At 41.9% G+C, this 14,998-nt stretch overlaps 1 protein-coding gene across 1 annotated transcript in view; it reads left to right on the plus strand.

The window, feature by feature from the left end:
• The first annotated feature begins 5,614 nt into the window (after nt 1–5,614).
• Nucleotides 5,615–14,998, plus strand: part of NUDCD3 (NudC domain containing 3) — a 106,750-nt gene continuing 97,366 nt past the window's right edge. Inside the window, exons 1-2 of the mRNA XM_003268861.4 lie at nt 5,615–6,088; nt 11,181–11,506. Of these exons, the coding sequence (XP_003268909.1) occupies nt 5,897–6,088; nt 11,181–11,506 (518 nt within the window). The 5' untranslated portion in view covers nt 5,615–5,896. The remainder of the gene's footprint in view (nt 6,089–11,180; nt 11,507–14,998) is intronic.

Raw genomic sequence — 14,998 nt, forward strand, 5'->3', positions numbered from 1 at the left:
TAGTTGTCAGGTCACCTTAGGCTCTTCTTGGTTGTGACAGTTTCTCAGGCTTTCATTGTTTTTGATGACCTTGACAGTTTTGAGGAGTACTTGTTAGGTATTTTGTAGAATGTTCCTCAAATGGGGCTTGTCCACCATTCTTCTCAAGATTAGACTAGGGTTATGGGTTTTTGAGAGGAAGGCCACAGAGGTAAAGTGTCATTCATAGCATATTAAAGGTGTATACTATCAACATGACTTATCACTGTTGATGTTGACCTCGATCACCTGGCTGAGGTCATCCTCGTCAGGTTTCTCCCCTTTCCATGGTCTACCATTAGGAAGAGTCACCACACATATCCTAGACATAAGAAGTAGGGAGTCATGCTCCACCTCCTTGAGGGCAGAATAGCTACATAAATTACTGGGAATTCTTCTGAACAGAAAATGTGTCTATTTTCTTCCATTTCTTTATTCAGTATGATAAATATCTCTATACATCATATAGTTATGTATATATCAATATTTTTATATATATATCAGTATGGACTCACAGACATTTGTTTTATATTTTGGGTTCTAATATAATAATACCTTATTTTGCTGCTCAAATTGTTCCAGCTTTGGCCATTGGAAGCACTTTCCTTTGTCATACCCCCATCATTGTGGGGTTTTTTTTTTCTTTGCACTTCCTTACTTTGAGGCACCACCCACAAGATGCTCCAGGCGCATCTTGTATATTTTCTGTGTCAGTCCTAGAATCAGCCATTTCTCCAAGAAGCCCTGGTTCCTTCTATTGGAGAGTATCAGAAACCAAGATCTGGGTGGAAGGTATGCTCGTTGCTACTGGAGCATTGTTGCTTCTAGACCTTCTCAGCTGAGAACAAGTAAATACATGTATGTACACTCACCTGCATATATACACATTTCTGTAAATAGTTCTACACATAGCCATCTGTATCTATAAGGATGAATTTCTAACTCTGAACTATTACCACATGGATCATTCTAGCCTCCTTCCCCTGCTTATCTAAAACCCTCTCACTCCGCCAGTGAGAAACCTGGATCCCACCACCCTCAACCATTTACTTAATTGTTCATTTCCACTATACTTATCTAGTGGTTTCAGAATTGATAACCCCTACCCGTTAGGAATAATTATATCAACTAGATTTCAGTGTTTATATACAGTTCCTTTTGTCTTTAGTCTTACAGACTCTACTCATTTCCAAAGTTACTTAGGACAGCATCTCTTTCTGTCATCCCTTCAGTGAGGTTGTTTCATACATCTGTGACACAGTTAAGATTGTTCTGTCACATTCTGCAACCCATTCTGGGATCCCCCAATCTCCTAAGTGATTTTTTAAAAGACTGCATATATTAAGGTTTACTCTTGATGCTATAAATTTCTATGGGTTTTGACAAATGTGTAGTGTCATGTATCTATCATTACTATCATACAGAATAATTTTACATCCTAAAAAATTCCCTGTGCATCATTCAACCTTTTCTCACACCCAAACCCTGACAACCACTGATCTTTTACTGTTTCTACATTTTGCATTTTTCAGAATGTCATATAATTGGGTGGTAGCATTTTTTGACTGGTTTCTATCTCTTAGCAATATGCATTTAAGATTAACCCATATCTTTTTATTGATTGACAGCTTATTCCTTCTTATTGCTGAAAACAGTACTTCATTCTATGAACGTACTACCGTTCGTTTATTCAGTCACCTGTTGAGGGAAGCTGGTTGCTTCCCACTTTTGGCAATTTTGAGTAAAGCTGCAATAAACATTTGCATGTAGATTTCTGTATGGACATAGTTTTCAAATAAGCTGGGTAAATACATAAGAGCATGATTGCTGGACCGTGTTATGACATCATGTTTAGCTTTCCACTCAATTTAAAAGATATTTTGGCCAGGCACGGTGGCTCACGCCTGTAATCCCAGCACTTTGGGAGGCTGAGGCGGGTGGATCACAAGGTCAGGAGATCGAGACCATCTTGTGAAAGGTGAAACCCCGTCTCTACTAAAAATACAAAAAAATTAGCTGAGTGTGGTGGTGGGCGCCTGTAGTCCCAGCTACTGGGGACCTGAGGTGGGAGAATGGCGTGAACCCAGATGGAGCTTGCAGTGAGCTGAGCTGAGACTGCGTCACTACACTCCAGCCTGGGCAACAGAGCAAGACTCTGTCTCAAAAAAAAAAAAAAAAGATATTTTATTTACTTTTTGAATAGGTAATGCATGTATATGGTATCAAATACAAGAGTAAGTTTTTCTCCTATTTTATAGTGTTTCCCTCAATTTCCCTTCTCCAGATGCAGCGTCTGTTCCATTTCTTCCTTTAGGTGCTAAAGAAAATTATTCAAAACTTTAATATAGCAAGAAGATGAGTGCATGTCCTTTCAGTTATACTGAGGAATTATATAACAGGCTCGCCCGAGATTCATTAATTCTCTAGGGCAGTGATTCTCAGAGTGTAGTATGTGGCCCTGGGGGGCCTCCAAGGTAAAAATAACAGTACTATGATGTTATTTGTTTTTTACTATGTTGACATTTACAATGATGGTGCAAAAGCAATGGCAGGCAAAACTGCAAGTGTCTCCGCAGGAATCAAGGCAGGGGACTGTCCTAGCTTGCTGCTGTCACAAAGTACCATAGACTGGGTGGCTTAAACAACAGGTTTATTCCCTCACAGTCTTAGAGGCCAGAAATCCAAGACCAAGGTGTTAGTATCTGGTGAGAGCTCTCTTTCTGGCTTGAAGCAATCTCGCTGTGTCCTCACATGGCCTTTCTTCTGTGTGTGTGCAGAGTGAAATCTCTAGTGTCTCCTTCTCCTCTTATGAGGATACCAGTTCCATTGGGTTAAGGTCCCACCCTTATAACCTCATTTAACCTTTAAGTATCTTTTAAAGGCCCTTCTAATCACCAATGTGACTCCAAATATAGTCCCACTGAGGACTGGGGCTTCAACATATGAATCTGGTGGGGGGCAGGCACATTCAGTCCATAACAGACACCAAACTCGACTAGTATGCACTGCCTTACACTTACAGGTTAAAAATATTCAGTTTCACTTAAGAATGCTCCTGATAGCATTTAATTATTAATTTTATTAAAAGTTGTTTTATTAAAGCTTCTCCACTTGAGAACAAGTCTTTTTAATAGTGTGTGATTAAAAGACAAGTACACATAAGACATGTCTGCCTCATACTCAGGCAAAATGGTTGCATTGATGCAAAGCACTTGTGTGATTGAGTTGCCAGTTGAACAAGTCACAGAGCATCATTTTTACTTGAATGACAGAATGAAGTGAGCCTGTCTCTTCAAGAAAAATAATTGATTGTATCTACTTCCAATAATAAAGTTCAAGTTTTTAAGCTAAAATTAGAATTCAAAAAACCCATATCCTGCTTCCATGAGCTTGAGTGCTTGTCAATAAATAAAGACTTCTCTGATGAGTTTAGTGGTAATTCTAACAAATGTTATTTTTTGATATTATATAATGAAATGATATTAGAAACCAAGATCTGGGGGCAAGATATGCTCGTTGCATGAAACGAGTGAACATTTGGAAGAGCTGCGTAACACAGTGGACCAATATTTTCAAATGACTAATTAATGCATGATGGTATAAAATCATGCATTTATTAAAGATCCATTCAAAGTGAAAGACAGATCAATCGATATTAATGTAACAGAGTATGAAAAGTCTATAGATACAGTTTTAGATTCCATATGGCAAGTAACCTTTAAGAAACTACCAGTTATAGGGCTGGGTGCAGCAGCTCACACCTATAATTCCAGCACTTTGGGAGGCTGAGAGGGGAGGATCGCTTGAGCCCATGAGTTTCAGACCAGCCTGAACAATGTAGGCCCAACCTTGTCTCTACAAAAATAATTTAAAAATTAGCCAGGCACAGTGGCATGTGCCTGTAGTTCCAGCTACTCAGAAGGCTGAGGCAGGAGGATTGCTTGAGTTCAAGAGTTCAAGGCTGCAGTTAGTTATGATCACATCATTACATTCCAGCCTGGGTGACAGAGGGAGACCCTGCCTCTTAAAAATAAAAAAAAATAGAAACTATCACTTGTAGAAGAATTTTGATGTCATTTTAAAGACAAATAACCACATTTATTTGAAAAGACAAAATATTCCTCTTATTTGCAACTGTCTGTGTGAGGTTGCATGTTTTCATATACTTCAATCAAAACAACATAGTGCAAATTATGTTGCAGTGAATGCAGATGTGAGAACCTTGTTGTCTTCTATTTTTTTTTTTGGAGATGGAGTCTAGCTCTGTCACCCAGGCTCGAATGCAGTGGTGCAATCTCGGCTCACTGCAACCTCTGCCTCCCGGGTTCAAGCGATTCTCCTGCCTCAGCCTCCCGAGGAGCTGGGATTACAGGCACCCACCACCACGCCCAGCTAATTTTCGTATTTTTAGTAGAGACAGGGTTTCACTGTGTTGGCCAGGCTGGTCTCGAACTCCTGATCCTCCTGCCTCGGCCTCCCAAAGTGCTGGGATTACAAGCGTGAGCTACCGTGCCGGCCAAATCTTGCTGTCTTCTAGTAAGCTCATTAAAGAGATTTGCAAAAATGTAAAACGATGTTACTCCTCTCGCTAAACTTTTATTGAAGAACATTATTTTTTGCATAAAAGTATGTTAACATGTAATGTGTTTTATGGTCATTTAAAAATGAGTAAATAAATATTTAAACATTTTCTAAGTTTTAATTTCTAATGTGGTAAATATTGATAAGCATAACCCATATCAACAAATGTTCTTTGGAATGTTCAACAAATTTTAAGAGGATTAATGGTTCCTAAATCAAGAGTTTCAGAACCACTGTTCTAGGGCAATTTACCTGAGTTTGATTTTATTTACAATTCATTAAAGCTTATATACTATGAAGACATGTTAACTTGCATGTTTTAATCTAGAAGAGGTGCAAATCATTTCTATCCATTAGAAATGATAACCTATGGTTTTATCATCTTGTAGAACACTAGCCAGCTTTGTATCCAACCTAATCTTACTCTAATGCTTTGTCAAAATGTTTAATGTCCACTTCCTCAAAATGCTTTTGAACCAGCTTTACCATATCATTGTTAATTTGCTGAAGAAATCTTGGATATGTGTTCATGATATATTTGTATGAGCGTCATGCTTTTTACTTAAGATTATACTTTGACAGACACTAACAACACATGTATATATGACGTATATATGTATATACATACTATACACACACATACACGTACGTATTTCACAACGATGGCATACGGATTCTCTATTCTGAATCTAGCTCTTTCCACTTAATATACGTGAATGCACTCACTCTTTATTTTCTTTTCTTCATCTTGATTTTCTTCTGATGCAACGCCCTGAGTTTAACTCACAGATCTGTTAATAAGAAACCCATACATCCCACATATACGCATTTTCCCGTATCTGGCTCACTAACAAAAAGCTTACCGTAGCCCCAGCTTTAACCATAGGTTCCGAATACCCAGGCTGGAATTCAACACAGAAATAAGAAAGGATCCACAGACGTGACAAAAATCCGAGCAGTCACGTGACACTGCACGCCCCATAATTTTTTTCCGCCCGCTTCAAACATGGCGGTCAAGCCCCTGCAGCGCAGCAGCAGCCACGGGCCTCCTTCCGCGTAGGAACCTCCTTGCTGCCCTTGTTGGGCTCTTTTGTCGAAGACCACCTCAAGGCAAAGCCCGTGGGGCAGCTGGGTCCGGGGAAAACATCCCGGGGCCGCGAGGGCCGAACGAGCACAGACCGGAAGTTCCGCAGCCGTGCCGTCCGGCGGAGCCGTTGGCTGCGGACGCCGGAAGTGGCCAGTCGGCAGGTCTGAGGCGGCGCTCTGTGTGTGAAGCGTACCTAGGGCGGGAGGCGACATGGAGCCAGGGGCGGCCGAGCTGTATGACCAGGCCCTTCTGGGCATCCTGCAGCACGTGGGCAACGTCCAGGATTTCCTGCGCGTTCTCTTTGGCTTCCTCTACCGCAAGACAGACTTCTATCGCTTGCTGCGCCACCCATCGGACCGCATGGGCTTCCCGCCCGGGGCCGCGCAGGCCCTGGTGCTGCAGGTGAGGCGGCCGGGCCTGCGGTCTGGGGAGCCGCCGCCCCCAGCCTGCCCTGACTCCTGGCTCCCGCTCCTCCAAGCTCCCCCAGCCTGTTTCCTCCTTTTCCTGGTGTCCTGGGGTTGAGCTTGCGAGAATGGCTTCAGTAATTTGAAGCGCGGATTGGATGTCAGCTTATTCCGCTGAGGGAGCAGCCGGGGTTCGCTCCGGACGTCCTGAGGTTTCAGAAGTAGTAAGCCGACTGTTAAGAGCCCCACTCAGCACCCGGCAGCGCGTACCCCTCACGGTGCTGGGGGCTGCTAGTCAGGGAGCGAAATCCATGCAGGCCAGACAGAAGGAAGGACATTTACAGCAACAGAAACGTGCATGCCCCAGAACTACCAAAGACTTGAGCTGGCGGGGATGACGGAGGCATTGTGTTGATCAATGGGTGTGGCCGCTTGTTTGAAATGTGACTTCCCAGGTCAAAGACTGTCATTGTAGTGATTATGAAAATTTCATTTGAACTTAATTCCGTACTTTCCAGGTTAAGTTTATTGTATGTTGGAAACGCTGACAGTACTCATTCAGTGAAGTTGAATGGGCACTTTTGAATGTAGTGGTAAGCAACCGTTTGCTGAATGTAGTTTACACTCTTAGTTGCCACAGGTACGGGTGATACGGGTGTTTAAGTAACGGTTTCTCTTTCCTTGTGACACTTACAGTTAAAGAGAGAAAACCCAGAAAGTAATAGAAAACTTTGTAAGGGCAATTATTTGATGGAGCCCATTGTAAAGAAAAGAAATAGAAATGATGGTTGAGAAGTGAAGAAGGTTTTATAAGAGAGGTGGGACTTCTGATGAGATTAAAAGAAACTATTCAGCCAAGCATTAAGCCTATTTGTAGAAACCCAAGAAGATAGAAATGCTGATGATACCTCCCCCAGTTCTCTAGATGTTACAGTTTATAAAGTGCTTCAGATGTTTCCTCTTGAAGTCTTAATGCATGCTGCAGGTTGATTAGATGTTACTTTCCTCAGCAGAAGCCAAAGCTTTGAATGTCTTGGTAGCTACCACGGTAATAGGGCCAAATGAGGAATGGGGTTCCGTTAGGATTCAATTTCAGAACTTAAGGCTATTCCTCGTCCTTGTCAGTGGCATAAGTGCCATCTTAGTGATGAGAGAGCTGTTGGAGGTGGCCTTTAGCAGGATCTTATGGCAGGTTAATGAAGTCTTGCCATTTGATCTTCAGTGTCTCTGTGAAATAGATATCTAAGTTTCAAGTTTACGTACCAATTCAGCAAGGTTAAGTGGTTTGACCAAGAACACACAGCCAGTTCACCGTAGAGCTGGAACTAAACATTTCGTTTTGTGGATTCCAAATCTTTCTGTTCTATTATTTAACCATTCCGTAGTAGTATGAGAACACTTTTGTCTAGGATGATTGTAGTTTGCAGAAAGGTGTGGAGGAGAAAGGAGTATATACTGAGTAATATGTATAGTACCAGATGTTTTATATTCTGGGCTCGTTATCTTATTTAACCCTTAACATAACCTGAGAGGTTGGTCTTTGTTTCACAGATGAACTGACAGAGCACTCATTTACCTGGTAACACCTCTTATAAGACGCTTCCATAGGTTAGGATTTGGTGACCAGTCTAATGAAGTAGTGGAGATGGGGAGCAGGGATGGAGGAAGGGGAGGGATGGGTCAAAGATTATCCAAGGTTTCAACTTGGGTGACTGGAATAGTGATAATGCATTAACTGAACTGTCACCTGGGTTTAGGGGAAAAAGTTCAGTTTTAGACAGGTTGAACTTGAAGTTGCAGATAGGAGTCCCTGCCCATAGGCTATTGGAATTACTGGACTAGATCTTTTGGGAGCTAGAGCAACTGTAGTGGTCCGAGGGAGAGAGAAGGGCCAAAGGTGAAGAACAGGCCTTGGGGAATAATCTTGGTGGAGAGCAATAAGTTTCACAGAAACCAAGGGGACAGCAGTCTCCAGCAGATGGTTAAGAGAGGTGTCATGTTTTCTGGAAGTGGTTCTCAACCATCAGCAGCGCTTAAGGAACTTTTTTCTTTTTTTTTTTTTTTCCTCGAGATGGAGTCTTACTCTGTCGCCCAGGCTGGAGTGCAGTGGCATGATCTCAGCTCACTGCAACCTCCGCCTCCTCGGTTCAAGCAATTCTCCTGCCTCAGCCTCTCGAGTAGCTGGGATTGCAGGCGTGCGCCACCACGCCTGGCTAATTTTTGTATTTTTAGTAGAGATGGGGTTTCACCATGTTGGCCAGGCTGGTCTCGAACTCCTGACCTTGTGTTCTGTCTGCCTCGGCCTCCCAAAGTGCTGGGATTACAGGTGTGAGCCACTGCGCCCAGCCAAGGAACTTTTAAAAGCACATATTCCTGGATATTTTGGTTGGGTAGATCAGGGTGAATCCTGGGAACCTGTGTTTTTTTTTTTTTTTTTTTCTTTTTTTTGAGATGGAGTCTCATTCTGTTGCCCAGGCTGGAGTGCAGTGGCGCAATCTTGGCTCACTGCACCTCCACCTCCCAGGTTCAAGTGATTCTCCTGCCTCAGCCTCCCGAGTAGCTGGGATTACAGGCATGCACCACCATGCCCGGCTAATTTTTGTATTTTTAGTAGTAGAGATGGGATTTCACCGTGTTGGCCAGGCTGGTCTTGAACTCCTGACCTCAGGTGATCACCTGCCTCGGCCTCCCAAAGTGCTGGGATTACAGACATGAGCTACCGCGCCTGGCCAGAACCTGTTCTTTTATCCACAAAAGCTCATTTGACAGGTTTGTAAAGGTGATTTCAGTATTGACAAGGGTTTTATTGTGGGGTGGGACAACACTGCGTGAGACTGAGTGACTTGGTACTAGCATAACATTATTTCTTCGTGGTAGTAGGTGATCTCCTGACCTCCCAACTCCTACTCATCTGCCTCTTAGGGTTTTTTTTTTTTTCTGTCCCTAACTTGATGGCATAAGACTCCTTCCTGTGGACTGCCCCTCCACCCCCACCAGAAGTGGGATGCTTGGTGTCTCTGCTGAATATAGGCAGAGAAGAATTTGGATGGGAGTGCTGGGCTGCATCATTGTGGAACTTCAAAGTGTTCCCTTAATATTTTGGGGAGTACAGTGTTGGTGTAGAGCTAGGCAGCTCATACGTTTTCTCCTAAAAGTTTGCGTAGCCTGGATACACAGCTTGAAGAACCTCAGTAGGAATGATGTATGTGAAAATTGCATTCCACTTTATAATACATTAGTATGTTTTAAGACAAAAATAGTTTAGACCAACAAGCCATTCTTTATAATCGATAATGCTGTTTTTTTTGGAGTCCACTTTGAGAAGTGCTCCTTTGTAGAAGTCCTCAAAACTAGAATCAGGAAAGCTAGCTACATCCTGTTCCTCACGTAAATTGTTGGGAAATCTTGGGAGAGTTACTTCACCTCTTGTCAGCTGAGAAGATTGATTGGAGGTTACAGATTAGAGTTCTCTTCGAGCTCTATGTTCTATGACTCTAGAATGAGTACTGAGAACATGTGATGGTTGGGAGGTTGGCAGTGGTAGCACTTCCTGGTGGTGTGAATGGGTAGGTCAGAGAAGGCCTGATGTACTGAGTGAGCAGAGGCAGCAACATGGTGAGGACTATTAAGTCTGGGGGTTCTGTGTTAGAAGTCTCAGGTGTTGAGAGAGAGATCTTGTTGCTTTGCTTTTGTGGAGTGAAGATGAAGATCTGGAGTATCAGGAGGATGAGCAACTCTGAGAGCAGTGGACGCAAAGCGGTAGAGACACTAGGGCTTCAGGTTATCTGCAGAAGTAAAAATGGTTCTGGTGTTGTTTCCAGTTTTTAACCTTTTAGGATTTTATTGATTTTTTTCCCCTCTGCCAAATCATCATCACCCCGCACTGTTTGGTGTCTGCTGCGTAATTTTTTTACTTCTTTTGCCAGCAGGAGCTGGGGCAAGTTACGTAACCCTTCCAAGCCTTATTTTTTCTCATTTTTGAAATGTTGATGCTGTCTTCTTCACAGTATTTTTGTGAGGGTTTTGAGAGAATGTTTGTAGAATAATTTGACACAGTTAGTCTGTTAGCACCCTTTTGACTGCCTGCGCAGCGCACAGAACATTGTTATTTAATACCTGTCCGCATTCTAGCCTTTTGGAATCTGACTCCCACCCATGTCCCAGGTTGCTCTCTCAGCCTTTCCTCCCTCCAGTTATTGCAAGAGCTTTTGCCCTTCCTTGACAAGCCTATTCTTGGAGCTATGGCATTTCTTCCAGTGGTTCCCTGTGGAAGATGTGCCTCTCATTCAAGGTCTAACTGGGATCCTCCTTGTTCCAAGAAGTCTCCCTAGATTTCTTTCGCCAGACATGCTCATTCCCACCCATACTCTGACAGGGAATTGAGGGCTTTGTCACGCCCTCTCTTGTATCAGAGTTTTCATGTGTGGGTATGTCTTGACTGTACTTTTTTGGTAGAGAGGTCCCAGCACCTTCATGGGTGTGACTGTTTCCCAGAAAAGGTTAAGAACTTGTTTACACACCAGAATTTTGAGTTCTTAGGAGGCAGCAGAAATCATTTTGATGTTTTTTGTGCGTGTGTGTTTCTTGCACACTGTAGGCACATAGTAGATGTTTGTTGAATTGAATGTCCATGCAGTGTGGTGAAAAATAGCAGCAGTCCAGTAAACCTGGTTCCGTTGTGGGAATTGAAGTTCAGCCATATTTTCATGTTTCATTTGTGAGTCTGAATTTTGGTGGCTTTATAACCCACAGTTGTACCAGGACCGTGTATTCTTTGCATTATGAACAAGACTGGGGTCTGTAAAATAATGACAACAAAGACCATCTAACTGTACATCTTTTAGGTATGTAAATATTGTTAGCCTTGGCTTGTAAGTTTTTGATTTCGTTGATTTTGGAATCCTCCTGTTAAACACTGTTTACCTGTCAGCTTTTGGTGAAGTGACAGTGCATTTCCATTTTGCCAGTGGGAAAACTTGTCAGTTTATGGCTTTTAGTTCTCTCCTTCACAGATTTTACCACATTTCTACACGATATGTGGTACAGTATTGGGCAGATGAACTGATTGCCGGATTGGTGTTTGATTTTAGGTATTCAAAACCTTTGACCACATGGCCCGTCAGGATGATGAGAAGAGAAGGCAGGAACTTGAAGAGAAAATCAGAAGAAAGGAAGAAGAAGAGGCCAAGACTGTGTCAGCTGCTGCAGCTGAGAAGGAGCCAGTCCCAGTTCCAGTCCAGGAAATAGAGATTGACTCCACCACAGAATTGGGTGGGCGTCAGGAAGTAGAGAAAGTGCAGCCTCCAGGCCCACAGGACCCTGCGAAGGAAATGGCCCATGGCTCACAGGAGGCAGAAGCTCCAGGAGCAGTTGCTGGTGCTGCTGAAGTCCCTAGGGAACCACCAGTTCTTCCCAGGTGGGAATTTCTACTTTGCAGCTTCCTTCTTTTTTGCTTAACATCTGGTGTTTGGGTTTGTCCATAATTCATTCTTAGTTTGTAACACATCAATTCTTGATCTCAGTATTTATTTAGCTCTTCATATTTGTAAACTGCTGCATTACAGTCTTTCAGTTATGTAGGATGGTAGGTCAGTTGGCTTAAGGTCAGTTCCCTCATTAGGTAAGGTCAATAGTCATACAACCATTTGAGATCCGGAGCCAAAATTAGAGCACTTGACTCCTCTCACAAAGACCTAACTTTATCTTTGTTTAGAGGCTTAGCCTCAGCAGCTCGATTGTTTGTGTTTTTCTCTCTGCAGGAGCACTGCTAGGATTTGCTCATCATGCCTGAGGTATAATGGACACCTGAAATGACAGTCTGTTTTAGGGGACTGGATTCACATCCTGGCTATGTCGCTTCCTGAATGTGTTACCTTGAGCAAGCAGTATAACCTTTCTGTGTCTCAGTTTTCTTCTCTATAAAATGTAGGTGATAATAATAGTACCTGTCTCATAGAGCTGTTGTGAATTTTAAATGAGCCGAAGGTCAAGCAGCTAATGAGCAGTAGAGCTTGAATATGACATAAGGTTTCCCTGAATCAAGCCTGTTGCTGTACTTGTACTCACTTTTTAGGAGTTATGTTTCGTGGGTACTCTAAACTTAGTTATACAGTCCTTCCTTACAGTCTGAGTGAGATGAGCTGATCCCTTCTTGTGTGGGAGTTGTAGCAGTGTCTACAAGACAGCCACGAGTCTCCTGGCCTGCTTTGTTTTTTTTGGAAAATTCACTCTCTTCCCTCCTTGATAGGATGGGTCACCTGTGTCCCCCCAAATCCCCGCCACCTTGAGTTCTCTTCTGTTTTTCTCACTCCTGTACTCTCTTTCTGACCTGTTTTGGGGGAGATTGTTTGTGTGCATGCACAGTTTTTAATAGAGACCGGATCTTACTCTGTTGCCCAGGCTGGAGTGCAGTGGCGTGATCATAGCGCAATATATGAGTTGAACTCTTGGGCTCCAGCAGTCCTCTTGCCTCAGCCTCCTGGGTAGCTGGGACCATAGGCATGCACCACCACATCTGGTTAATTTTGTAATTTTTTGTAGAGATGTCTGCCACTATACCTGGCTAAATTTTTAAAATATTTTCTTGCTGTATTGCCTAGGCTGTGGGGGAGTTTTTGGGTTTTTTTTCTAGTTAATGAAGCAAAGTGAACAGCTTGGAATGGCTTATAAAATATGGAGTAAGAGAAAATAAGTTTTGTAAAGACAGGAGGGGCAAGATTGCAGAGTCTTAAAGTCCAGGCTGACTAATGGAGTTCAGAGAAAACAATTGTTTGATGGCAGAACCAAGCTGATAGAGAAGGGGAGCAGCTCTTGAATATGGAGCTCTGGATGAGAAGGGGTGAAATAAGGATTTAGAGATTGGAAGTGGGGAGTATAGGGTGGAAGGCAGACATCTGATATTTCCTTGCAGATCTTTTTAAAGTATTTTTTATAGTGCAGATCTGCTGATAGTGAATTCTTTCAGCTTTTCTGTCTGAAAATGCCTTTATTTCATCTTCCCTTTCTGAGGATATTTTTGCTGGTTATAGAATTGCAGGTTGACTCTTTTTTATTGTTTTTGTTTTTCTTTAAACATTTTAAAGACTATCATTCCATTGTCTTCTAGCTTGTACTGTCTCTGATGAGAAGTGAGTAGACATTCTTTTTTCTCCTGTGTGTGAAATATCCCCATTCTGTTGTTATATCAGTTCCTTTATTATCATTAGTTCAGCAATTTGATTAAGATTTACTCAGGCATGATATTCCTTGTGTTTGTATTATTTGGGGACTTTTGAGCACACACACACACACACACACACACACACACACACACACACACTTAGGAGGTCTGTTTTCTCTTTGTCCTTCCTTTGGAATATTTTCTGTTGACCTGCCTTCAACTTTACTGTCTTGTCTCCTTTAGTGTCTAATCTTTAGTTAAACTCATCTAATAAGTTCTTAATTTCAGGTAGTTTATTTTTCAGCCCTGCAGGTTCCCTTTGATTGTTTTTTATGGCTTCGATTTCTACCTTGGTTTGCCTTTAAATCCTTCGATATACTTATAATAGTTTAAAGTCTTTATCTGCTAATTCCATTATCTCTGTGATTTCTTGGTTTATTTCTATGGATTGAGTTTTCTTCTGATTTTGGATTATATTTTCTTTTTCTTTCAAATGTCTGATAATTTTTTATTGGATGCTAGACATTAATGAATGTTATGCTGTCGAGTCTCTGGGTTTTGATTTCTTCTGTTGAGTGTTGAGTTTTATTCTTGCAGGCAATTAATTTATTTGCTGATCAGAATGATCTTTTTGAAGCTTGTTTTTTATTTGTATTGATTGATCAATTGATTGTAAAGATGGAGTCTTAATATGTTACTCAGGCTAATCTTGAACTCCTGGTCCCAAATGATCTTCCCACCTTTGCTTACCAAAGTGCTGGGATTATAGGTGTGCACTGATGTGTCTGGACTTGTTTTTCAGCTTTGTTAAGCTGTGTCCAGGGTACTTTTATTTTAAAGCTAGCTTAGTCTTCTAAGACATGCCTTTTTGGGGCTTCTGAGTGCTCCAGCTGTTAGTGAGGTCTTTCCATTCTGGGTGGTTGAGGCTTGAACGTCTCCTAGCTCTAGGGATTGTCCACGTCAGTTACCCAGGTTTCCTGCTTGTCTCATGGAGTTGCACTTTACACATGTGCAGTTTTGTATTCAGCCAAAGACACAAGGGCATCCTATGAGGTTTTTTGGAGTTCTTTCTATGTGCAGCCTCCTTACTAGTAGTCTTTCTGTAAAATAATCAGATGTAAGAATGAAGATTGAATATACAAAGTTGTTTGTCATAGTCCGCTTAGGCTGCTGTAACAAAATAATATAGCCTGGGTGGCTTATAGACTAGAGAAATTTATTGCTCACAGTTCTGGAGACTGGAAGTCTAAGGTAAAGGTACTGGCAGATTCAGTGTCTGGTGAGGGCCCACTTTCTGATTCATAGTTACCTTGCTGTGTCCTCAAATGGTGGAAGAGGTGAGAGAACTCTCTCAAGTCTTTTATGAGGGCACTAATTCTAGTCATGAAGGCAGAGCCCTAATCACCTCCCAAAATACTAATCCCAATATCTTGGGATTAAGATTTACCATAGGAATTTTGGCACACAAACATTCAGTCTATAGCATTGTTCACTTCAGTTCTATTTATTCCAACATTACTTATATTAGCAAAATTTTGGAAGGATGCTGAATTTCTATAGTAAGGGAATGGATAAATAAATTTATAAAATGCTTTTAAAGACTACTGACATGGTTATTGTGATGGTCAGTTTCATTTGTCAGTTTGGCTAAGTTACAGTCCTGATTATTCAGTCAAACACTCATCTTGGCATGGCTGTCAAGGTATTTTGTGGATGTGATGCAAGTTAATAATTGGTTGACTTTAAGTA

Source organism: Nomascus leucogenys, chromosome 17 (assembly GCF_006542625.1).
Source record: "Nomascus leucogenys isolate Asia chromosome 17, Asia_NLE_v1, whole genome shotgun sequence".
Lineage (NCBI taxonomy): Eukaryota > Metazoa > Chordata > Mammalia > Primates > Hylobatidae > Nomascus > Nomascus leucogenys.